This window comes from Phytophthora sojae (assembly GCF_000149755.1).
Source record: "Phytophthora sojae unplaced genomic scaffold PHYSOscaffold_1, whole genome shotgun sequence".
Taxonomy (NCBI): domain Eukaryota; phylum Oomycota; class Peronosporomycetes; order Peronosporales; family Peronosporaceae; genus Phytophthora; species Phytophthora sojae.
The window spans coordinates 4,273,357-4,287,665 of NW_009258115.1; the positions used below are offsets into that span (position 1 = coordinate 4,273,357).

The following is a 14,309-nucleotide window of genomic DNA, read 5'->3' on the forward strand; positions in this document are numbered from 1 at the left end:
TAGCAGCCCCGGAAGCAGCTCGAACGGAGCCGGCAGCACGACGAGCTAAACTATCAGAGAGCTGGGGGATACACGCGCACAGACGACGAGTTTTCAACCCGTTCTTCTCAGTGCTTCAAGAATGAAAGTGAGGTTAATGAGTGATATATAAGCCTGCGCTCGCTCGCTGGACGCCAGCCAGCGCAGACGTTCCAATAAGACGATACCTTTTGAGTTGCATGACGAAAGTCGAGAGCACGAGATCGAGGTCCGACAAGCTTCTCGTCCTACACAAAACTAAGATACGCTGCACACACATGTAAAGACCACCACCATGAAGCAGCAGCACGACTGAAGTGCACGCGGAAACGGCAGCCAGGAAGAAATCCAAGGCATTTCGCACTCGTTAACGTCTACGACTGCGATGTCGCTTCCGATCCCGATCCCGATCCCGATCCCGGCTTCGGCTGTGGCTTCTACTCGAGCTCTCCGATCGTCGTATACGATGCCGATCCCGACTGCGTCGACGTCGCTCCCGACTCCTGGGCCGCTCTCTGTCTCTATCGTCCCTCCTCGATCGCGGCCTCTCATCACGTCTCCTGGACCTGGATCTCGACACGGATCTCCTCCTTCTCTCCTGCTTCTTCTTCTCTTTCTCTTCCTTCTCCTTCTCCTGCTTCTGCTGCTGCGTCTTCTCCACCAGCTCCTTCAACTTCCTCCTGATCTGCACGTACCCCACATGCACTTTGCCCCCAAAGTGGTCGGCCAGCCGCCGCTCGCTGTCGAAGATGCTCAGGAAGGCGCCGCACACGTCGCAGACGCGCAGCTTCTGGTCGATGACGTCCGGGGCGCCGCCGTCCTTGGCGCCTTTCGTCTGCGTCTGCCGCAGCAGCTCGCGCCGCTTGCGCTTGAGCAGCTCCGCCTTCTCCACGAGCTGCAGCGACGCGTCGGCGTCTCCGTCGCGCGCACGCTGCGCGGCCTGCGCTGCGGCGTCCTGCAGCTCCTGCGTGAGCTCCAGCAGCCGCGCTCTGTCCGGACAAGTGTCCCCGTTGTCCTCGTCCAAGCGGCGCTGCGCCTTGGCGATCTTGCGCTCCACGTCGGCCAGCAGCCGGGACAGCTCGGTGGCCAGCGCGCGCTCGTAGCCGAAGTCCCGCGTGGCCTCCTGCTCGTAGGCCGCGCGGATGCTGGGCGAGTGGATCAACTGGCACGCGCCCGCGTCCAGGCGCGTGTTCTGGAACAGCTCGCGCGGACACAGGCCGCAGAGGAAGGGCTTGCAGACCCGCGGGTGGCGGAAGTCGAGCTGCGGGTCGTCGTCGGGCCGGTCGCCGTCGCGGTTGAAGCCCATGAGCGAGTCCAGCAGCGCTCGCTGGGCCTCCATGACGCGCAAGATCTTGCTGTCACTATGAAGCGTGGAAATGTCATTAAAGACAAGGGAAATTATATGTTCACAAGAGTGACCAAGCTGAAGCATTGTTAGTGAGTCACTAATAGCGGCGCAGCGTCACTTCACTGACGCACAGACCAAATTGGCATCAGTGGCGTTTGGGAAGCATGGACAACCCGCAAACGTAGTCCCGCAGCAAGACTTAGGTCTAACGTTCCCTGCCTAGCGCTCTGTCGGCCCTCTAAAGGTTTTAAGGACCGGTAAAGCCACATTTAGCAGCTCGACTACCCAGCTCCCATGAGATTTGCAATAGATTTGAGTGCCATGAGTCATGGCCCATGACACCCGTCCTGAAAACGATGTCCATGATTTCAACATGTTTTACATGTTTGGATAGATCTTACTTGGTTTCAGTATGTGCTGATACGTAACCCTATTGGAAACATGGGCTACTAAGTACTCTCGAAGCGTCAAGTACTTCCAGTTTGGCTAGGTAAGTTGTGGTCGTGACAGCTAATTCGCGCTTTGAGCAACGATTTGTCCGCAGATTTGTGACACCGCGAAGACGAGTTAGAATAGAGGGCGCAAAATCCTTGAAAGCGACAATAAGTCGTATTACTAAGTAAGTCAAATCATAACTTAGCTGCAGGCGCAGTGCGCTCTACTGTAGTAATATCTAGCAGGCCGTAGCATGCCGTCTATAGGTCCGTGAACTCGGCGCTTGTGAAACGCACGTATTCGTTCCAGTGGTGCCCGCGGATCGAGTGAACTCAATCAGGTGCAGCACGAAGTTCGCGGTTTCGTTTGCAGGTTGCGGGGTGATGAGGACATCGCCGACTTGAGCGCGCTCAATGCTGAAACCGCAGCCTTTCGACAGAGGGCTGCGCGCGACAAACGAAGCTGCAGCAGAACTTGGTCTCCAGCGGAACCCGCGAGCCGCGACAAGTATCGCGACAGTAGGTGCCAGCCCACTTCCAGCCTGTTCTTCGCCTCCAGCACCCGCTCGTAGGTCCGCATGAACTTGGTCACTAGTCCTCTTCAAGCCAGAAGTGCGCAACAATATTCATTCGTCCCTACCAGTCACGTCCAGCACAGCCACAAACTGATTCACCCCCGCGGCAGCTCCAGGGGCTTTGCTGACTGCACCAGTCGCCGTCCTTGCTGATTGCTTCTTGTATGAGGTTGCAATTTTACTTGGAACCAGGAACGTGAAGTAGAAGTGGTCTGCACTCACGCCAGCTTTCTGTAGCCACTCGAGAAATTTGTTTAGCGGCGCAGCTTTGATTCCATGGTTCTCGTTCAGTGTCATCTGCAACCCGTAGCATTTGCTGGATCCATCCCAGATGAATGCATCCAGCGCTCCAAACGTTTTAGATGTTGGCCGGTAGTACGTCCAGCTCTTAGCGAGTTTAACTTTGTCGAGAACAGCGAAGCGTACCGTTTGCATCTCTTTCGGAATAGTCAAATCTCCCATAGTCGTCGAGCACAACGAGCGGAAGTGCAACGTTCTCTCCTTCTGCAGGCTAAGCCATTTGTGGCAGAGTAGCTCGTACATCTTGCCACGAATGACAGCTGTACTTCCCGAATCATCAGCATCGTGCAGAATAGCGAACTCCGAGACCCTTGCCAGACTTTCCCCGTGCACTTTGTCAATAATCGCATCGGCGACGTGCATGGACAGAAAATCCAAATGGAAGTTCGTGCGGTAGTTGTCTTGCGTGGGAATCATCTGAAGAACGCAGTGGCTATAGTTGTTCTCCATTACAGCAGCATTTTCTTTGCAATAGGAGATGATTTTCAGTGCACTGAATGATTTGATCGCTTTGTGCAGTTTAGCCATGGTTTCACCCCTCGCCTGCGCGAAGATGAACCGCGGAACTCCACCAAACGTGTCGAATCTCGAAACCAAAACGTCTTCGGCGAGTTTCAAGTCATCTGGAAGCAATGAGTTGTATTCTGCCAGCTCCTCCAAGGTCCACGTCGGCATGATATACGTCAATCCGTCCACTTTTTCGAAATCATTCACGCCTTCAGCACCCGGAGAAGCAAACAAAACCGAAACTCCTTTCCAGCCAGAAAGGTGTGTTGATGCTGCCTCGACAAGACGGAGAACACGAGGTTGTGTCCGAAGCAACTCAACACTTTCTCCGTCCAACTCGACAAATTCATCTTTTGTTGCATCGTACTTGTAAAACGTGCTGCCGTAGTTCAGCACCAACTCGTACGGGGGAAGCTGTTTGACATCATCTCGCTCACGACGAACGAGTTGAAAGATGCAATACAGAAAGAAGCGACTCTTCCCAGTCCCAGGGTTCCCCGTGACTATCACGTTGGAATCTTTGCCGGGTTTACTTTTCTTGTCTGGCTCGCTCGCACTGGTTGGGACGTATTCGAAGCATGATTTCGCGTAATCCATCAACTGAGCGAAAATCACAAGATACGCCTTCCTCTCCACGATCGTTTTGAATTCCACCTTGGGGTGCGCCAGCAGCGGAGGGAAGTCTCTCATGTCGAAGAATCTCCTCTCCTCGTCCACTCCCGCATCCACTCGGCGCTTCTTCATCGGGTGGGAGGTCTCCCCGAACCACTCATCCGACCGATTGCGTTTCCCCCCCTCCGGAACTTCCACCAGCACGTTCACAGGGCCTCTCCCTTCTGCTTCTTCTTCTTCATCCACTCCACCGACATCCTTGTCCGACAACCCCACACGCCGTAGCCTCGCTCGCGCCTTATCCAACAGCTTCAGGCCAGTGGTGTCCTTCACACCCTTCTTCACGTCTGCCTCCGTCAGCCACGCGCCGCGGCCCTCGTCTTTCTTCGCCACGTAGAGCTCCAGCTTGTCTGCGTCGATGTCCTTGAAGTCGTTCGTCTTCTCCGCCTTGATCGCCTTCTTCAAGTCGTCCACCGTGTCGCTCTCATCCACTCGCACCGAGAACGCGCTGCCCGCCACGCCAACGATCGCACAGAAGAGCTTCGCCATCTTTCCTCGAGCCGGCAGATTCTAGAATGCCTAATTATTGCCGTGCAGATATTTTGGCCAACGCATGCTTATCATCTCGTTAATAATCTCGATTTTAATCTTGCAAGCTCTTAATTAAGACCTAGGTCTGATTTATATATATCGCCACTGGCGAGTCGCCAGTACAGGTCTAAGATGCAAGGTTGGGGTCTGTTTCACGCTTTGCTACGACTTGGAAACGCAGAAATGCCATTCTAGACGGGCCAAACCGAGTTCTGGGCCTACATGTAAATGCGGCCCCCACCAAAGCATAAAGCTAAATCAGCCCTCGCCTATCTCGTGTCCGCTCATATTAAGAGACAGGCGTGGTCTATTTTAGAGGGCAAAGTATTTGCAAGCGGCAATATGCCCTGAGTTATCTATTAAATAATTCCCATGTTAATTCCGGGTCGTCCCACCGCGGCCGCTCAAACAATTCAAATTTTATGCTAACCAGCGATTTGAAAATGCTTTCTTTGTATTTTCTTAAAAGAAAATGCAATGAAACGAAACCAAATGCTCTAAAATCGTGTTTTGGCATTCTATCTGTTAACCATTATTTCTGTGAGGTACGGTAGTATCATAATTAGGTATTTCAGTTGGGGTGGCTTGCGTAGTTCACCAGCACAGCCTTCCTTTCCTAGAGCTTATTCAGGGTGTGCTTGCGCCTCACTGCCAATACAGTGCATGAGGGAGCAACATGAAGCATCCAATGACGCTGAAAGCCGTCCTTTGAAGCGAGAGCCACGACTTTTCGATATTAGGGTAGTTTTAGAACCGCTCAACTACTGAGATCTAACGGCTGCTAACCGACCGTGAGAACCCCTAATACGGTATCGAAAAGACGTATTGTGCCTTTCACCTATTTTGGCGGGTGAGCTGTTAATTCAGGCGGAATTAGATCCATAAAAGGGCGAGCAACGCTTATTTAGTGTTAATTCCGCTTATGATTGTGAGTGCTTTCCCTAACTCCCGCGATCAGCATTTGCGAGGAGATACGAGCAGAATGGCATGGATTGGCAGGCAGCAAACCGCCAATCGCTCTGTTTCCGTCTAACTCAGGCTGGATTATTAATAGCTTATTCCGCCTTAACCCAGCCTCACCATCGCCGCTGTTAATTCTTCGCCTACCGAATATTAGAGCAACAGGCCTCGGTGTGGAAGATAGAGTAACTGTTTGTTTGGCCGCCTCGGGCAGCCCCACAGCCTACGAGCTTTGCCAAGAGCACATGGGCCAACCGCAAGCCAACGAGGTTTACAATTCCCTCCTCTTGAATCAGACAGCTGAGCCTTGAGTAGATCATTTTCCAGCTTTTGAAATTACGGAGCTACATTTAACATGAAGAATGCATATTTGCCTTTCTAGCAAATGGTAACAAGAGTGCCCAAAGTAATCTTTGACGGTATGCCATAACCGGGGTCCTATATTGGCCAGATACCTTTTCTCTAGTTACCCTGACTGTCATTTTCCCAAGCCACCAGCACCTTACTCTTGACCTTGATGACCATGTATTCGCCTGGGTTGGTCAAGGTGGTCAACCCTCAGAACATATACGGCACTGACTTGGTACGTCTAAAGCCGTGCAGTTGCGGTTGCAGCGCGAGAAGGAGCCGCTATATACATGTAAATGCTACCGGCAGCTTGGCGACGACTCGTCGCCAAAGAAAGATCGGAAGGATGGTGAACTTGAAGTGGACGATGTGAACAAGTGGAGCGCGGGGCTCCCGATCGATTTACCTGTTTGCGAACTGGAGTTGCCCCAGATCACGGTCGACGAGGCGCTGCGCACCCTTGAGAGGCACCTGCACCTACGCGTAAGCAAGCATACATATAACCCTCGGTGGCATTCTTGTTGACCCGGTGAGGCTCGGTTCAGGGGTCTAGGGGGTCTAGTAATACTTCATTGCTAGAATTCGTCGGGTTTCTCCCAGGAGGACATGCCCGTCTTCTTGTTGAAGTAGAAGGGCTTGCCGGTGCCTTCGTCCCATTGCTCGATCCACGCGCTCGGCTGCGGCGCGTCCGGGTCGGTCTGCTTCTTCTTCTTCTTCTTCTTCTTGCCCGTGAGTCGGGTCTGCTCTCGTTCGGCCTCCTCAGCCTCCTCCTGCTGCTGCTTGGCGAGCTGCTCCTGCAAGATGCTCTCCTCGTCTCTCATGGCGCTGTCGACGATGGCCGCGCCCGCCGCGATCTTGTCCGCCAGCTCGTGCGTCTTGGCCAGGATCTTGGCCCCCGTCGCGGACTCGGCCACCGTCTGCTTCACCTTCTCGGCCATCCGCTCGACGAGCGTCCCTGGCGGCGTGGTGGCCATCGTGCCGTTGTCAGTCTTCCAGGCCGCAGGCCACAACTGCTGCAGCTCCACGGGGTAGTTGCTCTGCACGTGCACGCGGAATGGACCCTCCATGCCGCTGACGTACGCGGCCACCAGCAGCGTGTACGTGCGCGCGGCCAGCTCGCAGTGCACGCGCACCTCTCGGTTCCGCGCGGGTACGCCGCTGTGTGCTGTGACGTTGTCCTGGTTCAGCACTGTGACTCGCCTGGCCCGATCTTTCTGGTCCTGGTGCGCGACGACGTACACTGCAATGGGTAGCACCGTCACGGGCGCCATGCCGCGTGAGTCCACCTGCGTTACAGTGATGATGACCTCGGTTGGACGCGATACGCGCAGCGAGAAGTGCGGGTTGTTGTCGAGTCCTGAACATCCCGGGTTATGCCGCGTCGGCAGTCCGCTGGCCGTGGCGTCCTGGCGCGAGAAGCGCGCGTCCATCGTCTTGACGGTCCATTTGTCGGGGTCGTAGTAGCGGCACACGTAGAGCGCGCGGAAGGCGTGGCAGAAGTCGTCGAAGCTCATCCAGAACGTGTTATCGTCCCCGGTGTCGTTGCCCTTGCGCACGCCCAGGCGCTTCCGCAGCCGCCGAGTCCAAAGCCGCGAGCCATCGCTCCAGTCGCCTTTCCATTCCTGGTGATCGCCTGGTGGGTTTCGCAGTTGCAAGAGTTGAGCGCCGTCTACATCGCGCACGTCGTAGATCACGTAGCACGCGTCGAAGACCAAGCCGGACGCGCGCAGAGCTGGGTCCGCGTGCTCGCTGGGCAACGACGCGGCCCCGAGCAGGAAGCGGTTCTTCCGGAACAACTTCAACTGCTGCCACAGCGTCTTCTTCAACGCGCCTCGAGCTGCTGGAGCCAGGAAAACCTCCTCACACTCGCAACCGGAGAGAACTCGCAGCGCGTGGTGGACGTATCCACGCTCAAGCGCTGCGTACCCGCCGTAGTACTTCGCGAAGGCCTTCTCAACGAGCGGCACCCACAGCTCCTCGAAGTCGCGACTGTGGGCGAATGCAGCACCAGCACTAACCGACAGCTCGGCGTCTTCATCTGCTTCTAGACCAGCAGCTTCACGCTCGGCAGTGTCGTAAAGCACTGGGAAGTAGTCGTCCACGATGACGGTCTCCCATTGACAGTTTTGATACAGACGCAGGGCGTACGCGCCCGTGAGAGAAGTCTGCTTGGTCACGAACAACCGGTCGATGAGCAGGTCCACCTTGCCGTCGTCGACACCTCCGGACGCCGCCACAATGCTCAACGCACTCAGCAACCACGCATCATCCAGTCGACCGACGCGTACGTCGTCCGGGTCTGTACCGCCGTCAAACAGCCCCGAGGCGATGTTGATAGCCGACGAAACCTTCCACTGCGGCGCGATCTCCACTTCACAAGCGCAGCCAGCGAGTGACGTCGTGTCTGGGGGAAACTCTCGGTCCACGAACTGCAGGGAGCGTCCGAACTCGCCTGGGACGCACGAGTAGCCTGACTCGATCTCCAGTAGCGCCTCTCGAGCGTTCACGATGCCTTCGTCGTACCCTGATTTGCTCTCCTCCTCCTCGGTCAAGATGCCTTCGCTCTCACGCCGAAGACGACGAGCCAGAAAATCCTGCATGCGTTGGCGACACTGGTCGGCTTCGCGTGGCGCCCAGTAGTCACGCAGCTCCTTCTGAGCTACTAGAGCAGCGCGGTCCTCAGCGTCCACAATGGCGTCGGTGCGTTCCATTTCCTCGTTGAACGCAGCTTTCAGAGCGTGGAATCTCGCGCGCGCTTCAGGCGTGAGCGAGAGCAGCCAAACGGCCACCAACGGGATGTCGATGGACGCGAACGAGCTCGTGCGGAAGACGTTGGCCGGCGGACTGATGCCGTTCGACATGAGCTTGAAGCGGTTCTCGCGCAAGAACTTCTGGAACAAAATCTTCTCGCGACTCAAGCGCGCGTCGGACGCTGTGAGCATCAGGAGCTGGAGGTGAATCACACAACGAGTTTCTTCGTAGAACTCGCGATCCAGTGCGGCATCTAACTCCGGCAGCTGAAGCAAAAGCTCCACCAAGTCTCGAGATGGAGAAGGTGGCGTGACATCAACCTGACGATGGGAAACTATGAGAGAGGAGCTTCCACCACGTTCAAGAGAGTCTGCTTGCTGGTCGTCTGCTTCATCACCGCTCTTGGCCTTCCTCTTCTTCCTCCACTTCAGCGTTGACGGCAAGTACTTCCACCGGATAAACCGCAGCAGTCGCGGGGGGACAGTGAACACATACAAGAAGCCGAAGGGGCCTACGCCGCGTTTAAAGACGTCTTCTCTTACTTCTTGCCACGTTAACAGTCCGTCCGGTCGAGCCACTTCCAGCCCGTGGATCGTAGTAATAACCCGACATTGTCGATCCACGTCCTCGATGTCCAGCGCGATGTCTCCACTAGTGCGTCGAGGCTCCATGACAACGTCGTCCTCGATCTCCGGCTCTGCTGCCTTCGTAGCTTTCTTGCGGCTTGCAAACGCACTCGCAGCTCCTCCACCATAGGCGATGGCCTGGAATTCCAGCTCGGCCTTCTTCTCTCGACGCTCTTGCTCAATAAACTCGGGCGACTCGAGGGTGAATGGCTGCCGACGGCGATTTGACACAGCTTGGGCGGCCTCGCTGGCGTCTTTAAGGATCATTTCGTTCACGTACTTGGACGCGATACCCATCTGCACGGGCGTGACCGCACACAAGTGAGCTGTGACCCCAGCAAACGCTAGCAACACGAGACTGCAGAGCCCCACGCCGAATCCCAGCGGGTCGAAGAACATGACGCCAGCCACGCCCCACAAGAACGCGAGCAGGAAGACCATATACAGCGGCATGACGGTCTGCGTCTCATCCACGACGTTGTTGGTGAAGGCGTTGTAGGAGAAAACTGGGAAGAGGTAAGGCGAATAGAAGACGGACTCGTCCGCTGAGCTCTTTGCCACGATCCAGCCAGCAACGAACTGCATCGAGTACTTCAGCAGGAGCACGACGAACACGATGGAGAGACAAGAGAAGAAGCTCATACCGCTAGCCAACGCTGCGATAATGGCAGCAACGGTGGCAATTAGGACGATGAGACTCGCCTGCCGCTGGTAGACCGGAGCGAGGTAGCGATCGTTCTCGACCCATTTCACGAGGTAATACGTGATGAAGAGGAACAACGCCAGTAGGAAGGTCAAGATGCCACCGAAAGCCACACTGACGAACACATATATCTCCCAGATCCAGAGAACTATAGCGGCCATGCAGGCAGCGCCGATGCGACGGATTGGCCGAGTGATGGCCCAGTTCTCGTCCTGCCACCGACACAGCGTGACTGCGAATAGCAGGAAGATCGGGTAGAATACCAGGATGGACAGGATGCTGAGTGACTCCACTTGGTTCACGTCGGCCTTGAGCACAGCGAAGAACAGCACGAACCCAGTCCCCCAGGCCAATACAGCACTCCCACCGAACGAGTACTTCATGTCGGGGATGAATGTAGCGGTCTTGAAGTACTTGATCGTGGGAAACAGCGTGAAGATGAGGACATACGCCCCCGTCCAGATAAGCTGCCCGAGCCAGGATGGACTCTCCGTGGCGGTGAGGATCATCCCGTACAGCATGATCAGAAACAGGAGAGTGAAGAAGCACCCGAGCGTCATGTGGTCCTGAGGGAGTAAGAAGCCTTGCTGGTACGCCTGGTACAGCGTCATCTTACTGAAGTCAATGTCCCCATCTCCGCCCAAAGCCATCGTCTTCCGACGAGCCAAGACAGCAATGCTAGCTGCGTTGTCATCCAGTAGAGGTTTGTCAAGCGCATCGTCATCGTCGTCCAGTGCAGTGTTCGCAGCACCGTTGCGATTGAGTAGTGGTTTGGCTGTCGGTGAGAGGTTGTCCACTTCACGATACTTCCTCAGCCACGTTTTACGCGAGAACAAGGCACGCCAAGCAACTTCGAACCGTGGGGGGGTTGCGGGCTTAATTGCGAGTGTCGTGGGCAGATTTGCGCTTGCTCCGGCCTCGGTGATGGCAGGGAGCTCTGCTGGCAATTTAGCCGCAGTTTTGTTGCCATCTTCAGCCGCTTTGCTTCGTCCGGGAAGTGTCAGACCTAGTTTCTTGGTCGGACTCATAACCCCAGCGGCTTTGCCTCCCACAAGGCCCAACAAACTCTTGGACGGCAGTGTTGGCATCTTGAACGTCTCATCAGCACTGTCGTAGACGCTGTTGTTGCCTTTTCCTTTGAGCGGTGGCAGCACGAACGTCTCGCGCATGAGTTCCGCCTCCTTTTCGAGTGCAGCTTCAGCATCGAGAAAGCCGCCGTCATCGTCGTCGTCCAGCACGTCTTCCTCTTCGTCTTCGGGGGGCCAAACCACCAAGCGATAGTCGTTCTTCTTCCACTGCACGTGAACCGCCAGTGACAGCATCAGAATGAGCGGCGCGAAGAAGGACGAGACCAGGATGAAGGTCGACTGAGTTGACGCATACACGAACAGACCCGAGCAGATGACCAACACTTCGGAAGCCGCAGCTAACATGAACGGCAGTCGGAACGGCCTCACGAACAGATAGATGTGCATGGCGTACTCGGACAAGAGCTGCTCCTTTTGCAGGAAGAACGCTCTTGACGTAGCCAGCGAAAGCCCAACAAAGAGGACGACGATGAAGGCCAAGACGCCGAATATCCAGAGTGGCCACTCCTGGCCCAACACGGGCACGTGGACGGTTTGGTTTGCATCGGATCCAAAGGCGACGCCGAGTAGCAAGAAAAGGTAAAAGAACGACAGGAATCCCAATACAAATTCAGGTGTCGTCCCCACATCCAGTTGCTGCTGACGCTCCTTGTGTGGGTCATGGCCGAAGAACGTGACGCCTCCGGCCTCTTGCTTGTTCATGCGCGGCAAGTTCCGGCCGATGATCTCACGACACAAGGCAGTACCGAAGACCATGTACAGGAAGGCGTGGCCTAAAATCCAGTACTTACCGCAGGTTACTGCTAGACACACTCGCACTGAGCTCAGGAGGAACACCACGTAACCTGCGGACCAGTTGTGCGCGCTCTTGCCTCGATGCAGCATGTACACGCACAGATCCACGAGCACGAGGGTGATGGAGATTCCGACTGCTTGGGTGCCGTACTCCGTCCAGACACTCGCCACGATGCAGTAGATCAAGAGCGTGGCCAACGCACTCCAATAGTACCGGCGATTTATGCGTCTTCGAGTGGCAGCCGGCGTCACAAACGCGCTCTTGAGGATATCCGCGTACTCTAGACCTGGAATCGACTGCTCCACCGTGTAATGCTCCCCCAAAATGGCTGCAAACGCCGACTCCTTCCGCTTCCGCCTGGCTTTCACAGTCGTAGCAGCTCCGTCCTGTTGCTCTAGTGGGGCAGCGTTGCCTTTGGCGGTTGCGAGCTTCAGTCCGAGCGTGCCGAGGTTTTTAAACTTACTTTTGAGCGTCGTGACCTTCTTGGACGCGCCGACGACTGCGATGACTTGTTTGAGCGACTTAGACAGCTTGGAGTCGTTGGTGAAGGCGAGCCAAATGATGGGCATCATGTTGAGCGTGAGGAAGATGCACGACAGCGAGAAGAAGTCGAGGTCCTCCCCGCCGATATAAACTCTCGGGTCGGCAAACGTGGACGAGAAGAGGAACACGAACGCACCGAAGAACGCCAGTGCAAACAGGTGCAGCGTCCTCGCCGTCATGCGCCAACCCGTGCGCATCCACATTGCAGCTCCGTAGATGCCTCCAAGCGCGCCGATTCCCAGGAAGATAAGCCCAAAGCCGAAGGCTGGTGGTGTCACGAGTAGGATGGACGTCACTCCCCACGACACCAGCATCAACATCGGCGACGCGATCACGATCCTCACGGCCCAAGTGGCGTAGAACAAGTTGCGTCGGAACTGCGCGTTGTTCTCCCCGTCCCCATAGCAGAAGAAGAGCTGCGCGACAATGTCCGGCTTCTTGGCCTTCTTCACCTTCACTTTGCCTCTTGCTTTATCTTTTTCCTTTGGATCCGGTTTGTCCTTTGACTTTGCTGCGGTTAACTGCGCGCTCGCCGCAAGCGAGAGCTGTCCATTCGGGTTGACCACCTTCTCAGCCAGAAAAGATTCGACACGCTCGATACGCCAGTGCACGCGCTGTAGATACCGCAGGACGAGTATCATCACGAAGACGAAGGTTATCGCGTACTGGCCTGAAATCTCGAGGAACACCTTCCGAGAGAACTCCTTCGAGTAGACAGCTGGAACAACATCCAAGGTTTCGTGCGGGACGGCGACTATGAAGTACATGCTATAGGTAGTGTCCGTGTAGCTAAGCCGAACGTTCCCGCCCGTAATATTTCCTCGCCCCTCAGCATCTCCGTACTTGTTGATCGAATGAGGCGTGAAGTTCTGCGCCACAGCCTTGAAGTCTCCAGAGACATCCTTCAGCTGCGCGTACTCTCGAGTCTCGGCCCAACCGAACGTCGTGTTGAGCCACTCAGGCGATGAAGCTTCGTCGTCAACGCGCCGAAACACGAACAGCTGAGCAGCGAAGTTGAACGTCACGCGCGCGTACGGAGCGTAGCCGTACGTGTCAATCAAGGACGTGTTGCCTTTGTCGTTATTCGACGTACTCATCGAGCGGATCAGCAGTCCGCCTTGCGAGTCGGCCATTCGAAAGTAGCTTAGTAACCGAGTGTCCGAGCTGGAGTACACTCGTCCATACAGCCACGATTGCTCGTCAGGGAAGTAGCCGCCCATTCCTCCATTAACCAGAGCTCCCGATACGAAAACTTCCTCCGCTCGCATCTGGAACGGAACTGCAGTCATGCGGATGCGCATACACGGAGTGGATGAGGTCTCGTCGCTACAGTCCCCACTCTCGCTCAACGGGACCCAGAGCTCCTCCACGCACATGGGCTGCTCCGCCATTTGCCACGTCGAGCTGTCGTTCGTTGGCACCTTCTGCGTTAACGCTGAGAACGCCGAGCAGTAGATGGCGTTGAGCGTGACTTGGGCCACCAGGTCGTCGCCGAACTCGAGGCCGCTGTCCTTGTCCCAAACGCGGACGATGATCTCCGTCCCCGCGGGGCGGAAGCCGAAGTTTAGGTCGCGCATGAGGTCGTCCGCGCCGGTGCATCCGGGCTCCGTACACGGCGGCCACTTGGGGTTGAGCGAGTTCCAGACGACGCTGGACGTGCGGACGTTGTCGCCGATGAGCGCCTCGACGTACGGGTCCGTCACGAGTCCAGCGAGGCCAAAGCCATCGAGGTCGGGCAGGTTGCGCATTTCCACGATGGTGAGCGTGAGGTTGCCCCCCGCTGAGGCATACTGCCCGGCGTCGGGGCAGTTGCGGGCACCGCCAGTGCAGCTAAACGCCGTCAAACTCTTGGTCGTCGAGTAGCGCGGGTCCGGGTAGCCCACGCTCTCCGGCGTCTGCGCTGTCACCGCTGCGAGCTGCAGCAAACCGAACACCACGGCATTGTGCATATTCCACAGCGTCATTTGAGGGCTCACCGGATCAAGGCGGACATGGATGTGAGGGTCGCGCCGTTGGCCCGTTTCGAAAGTCTCCACGTAACGGAAGTCTGCACTGCAGGATCATGGGCCGCGCAGTACAGTACTCCACTCCATACTCATGCTGACGTCA

The 14,309-nt window shown here is 56.1% G+C and overlaps 3 protein-coding genes across 3 annotated transcripts; all 3 read right to left on the minus strand.

The window, feature by feature from the left end:
• Positions 1-709: 709 nt before the first annotated feature.
• Positions 710-1,357, minus strand: PHYSODRAFT_539131 (hypothetical protein; the record flags this gene model as incomplete). Its single annotated transcript, XM_009516693.1, has 1 exon — positions 710-1,357. A coding segment is annotated over one exon (648 nt), but the record flags the coding sequence as incomplete, so codon positions are not given.
• Positions 1,358-2,177: 820 nt separating this feature from the next.
• On the minus strand, positions 2,178-4,343 carry PHYSODRAFT_554139 (hypothetical protein; the record flags this gene model as incomplete). The annotated part of the gene is made up of 2 exons (XM_009516694.1): positions 2,178-3,719; positions 3,750-4,343. The coding sequence occupies 2 exons, from the start codon at positions 4,341-4,343 to the stop codon at positions 2,427-2,429; spliced, it is 1,887 nt and encodes a 628-aa protein (XP_009514989.1). The 3' UTR covers positions 2,178-2,426.
• A 1,925-nt stretch (positions 4,344-6,268) lies between these two features.
• Positions 6,269-14,149, minus strand: PHYSODRAFT_468163 (calpain-like cysteine protease C2; the record flags this gene model as incomplete). Its single annotated transcript, XM_009516695.1, has 3 exons — positions 6,269-10,683; positions 10,780-12,646; positions 12,764-14,149. 3 exons carry the CDS (start codon positions 14,147-14,149, stop codon positions 6,269-6,271), a joined length of 7,668 nt encoding a protein of 2,555 aa, XP_009514990.1.
• Positions 14,150-14,309: the final 160 nt, after the last annotated feature.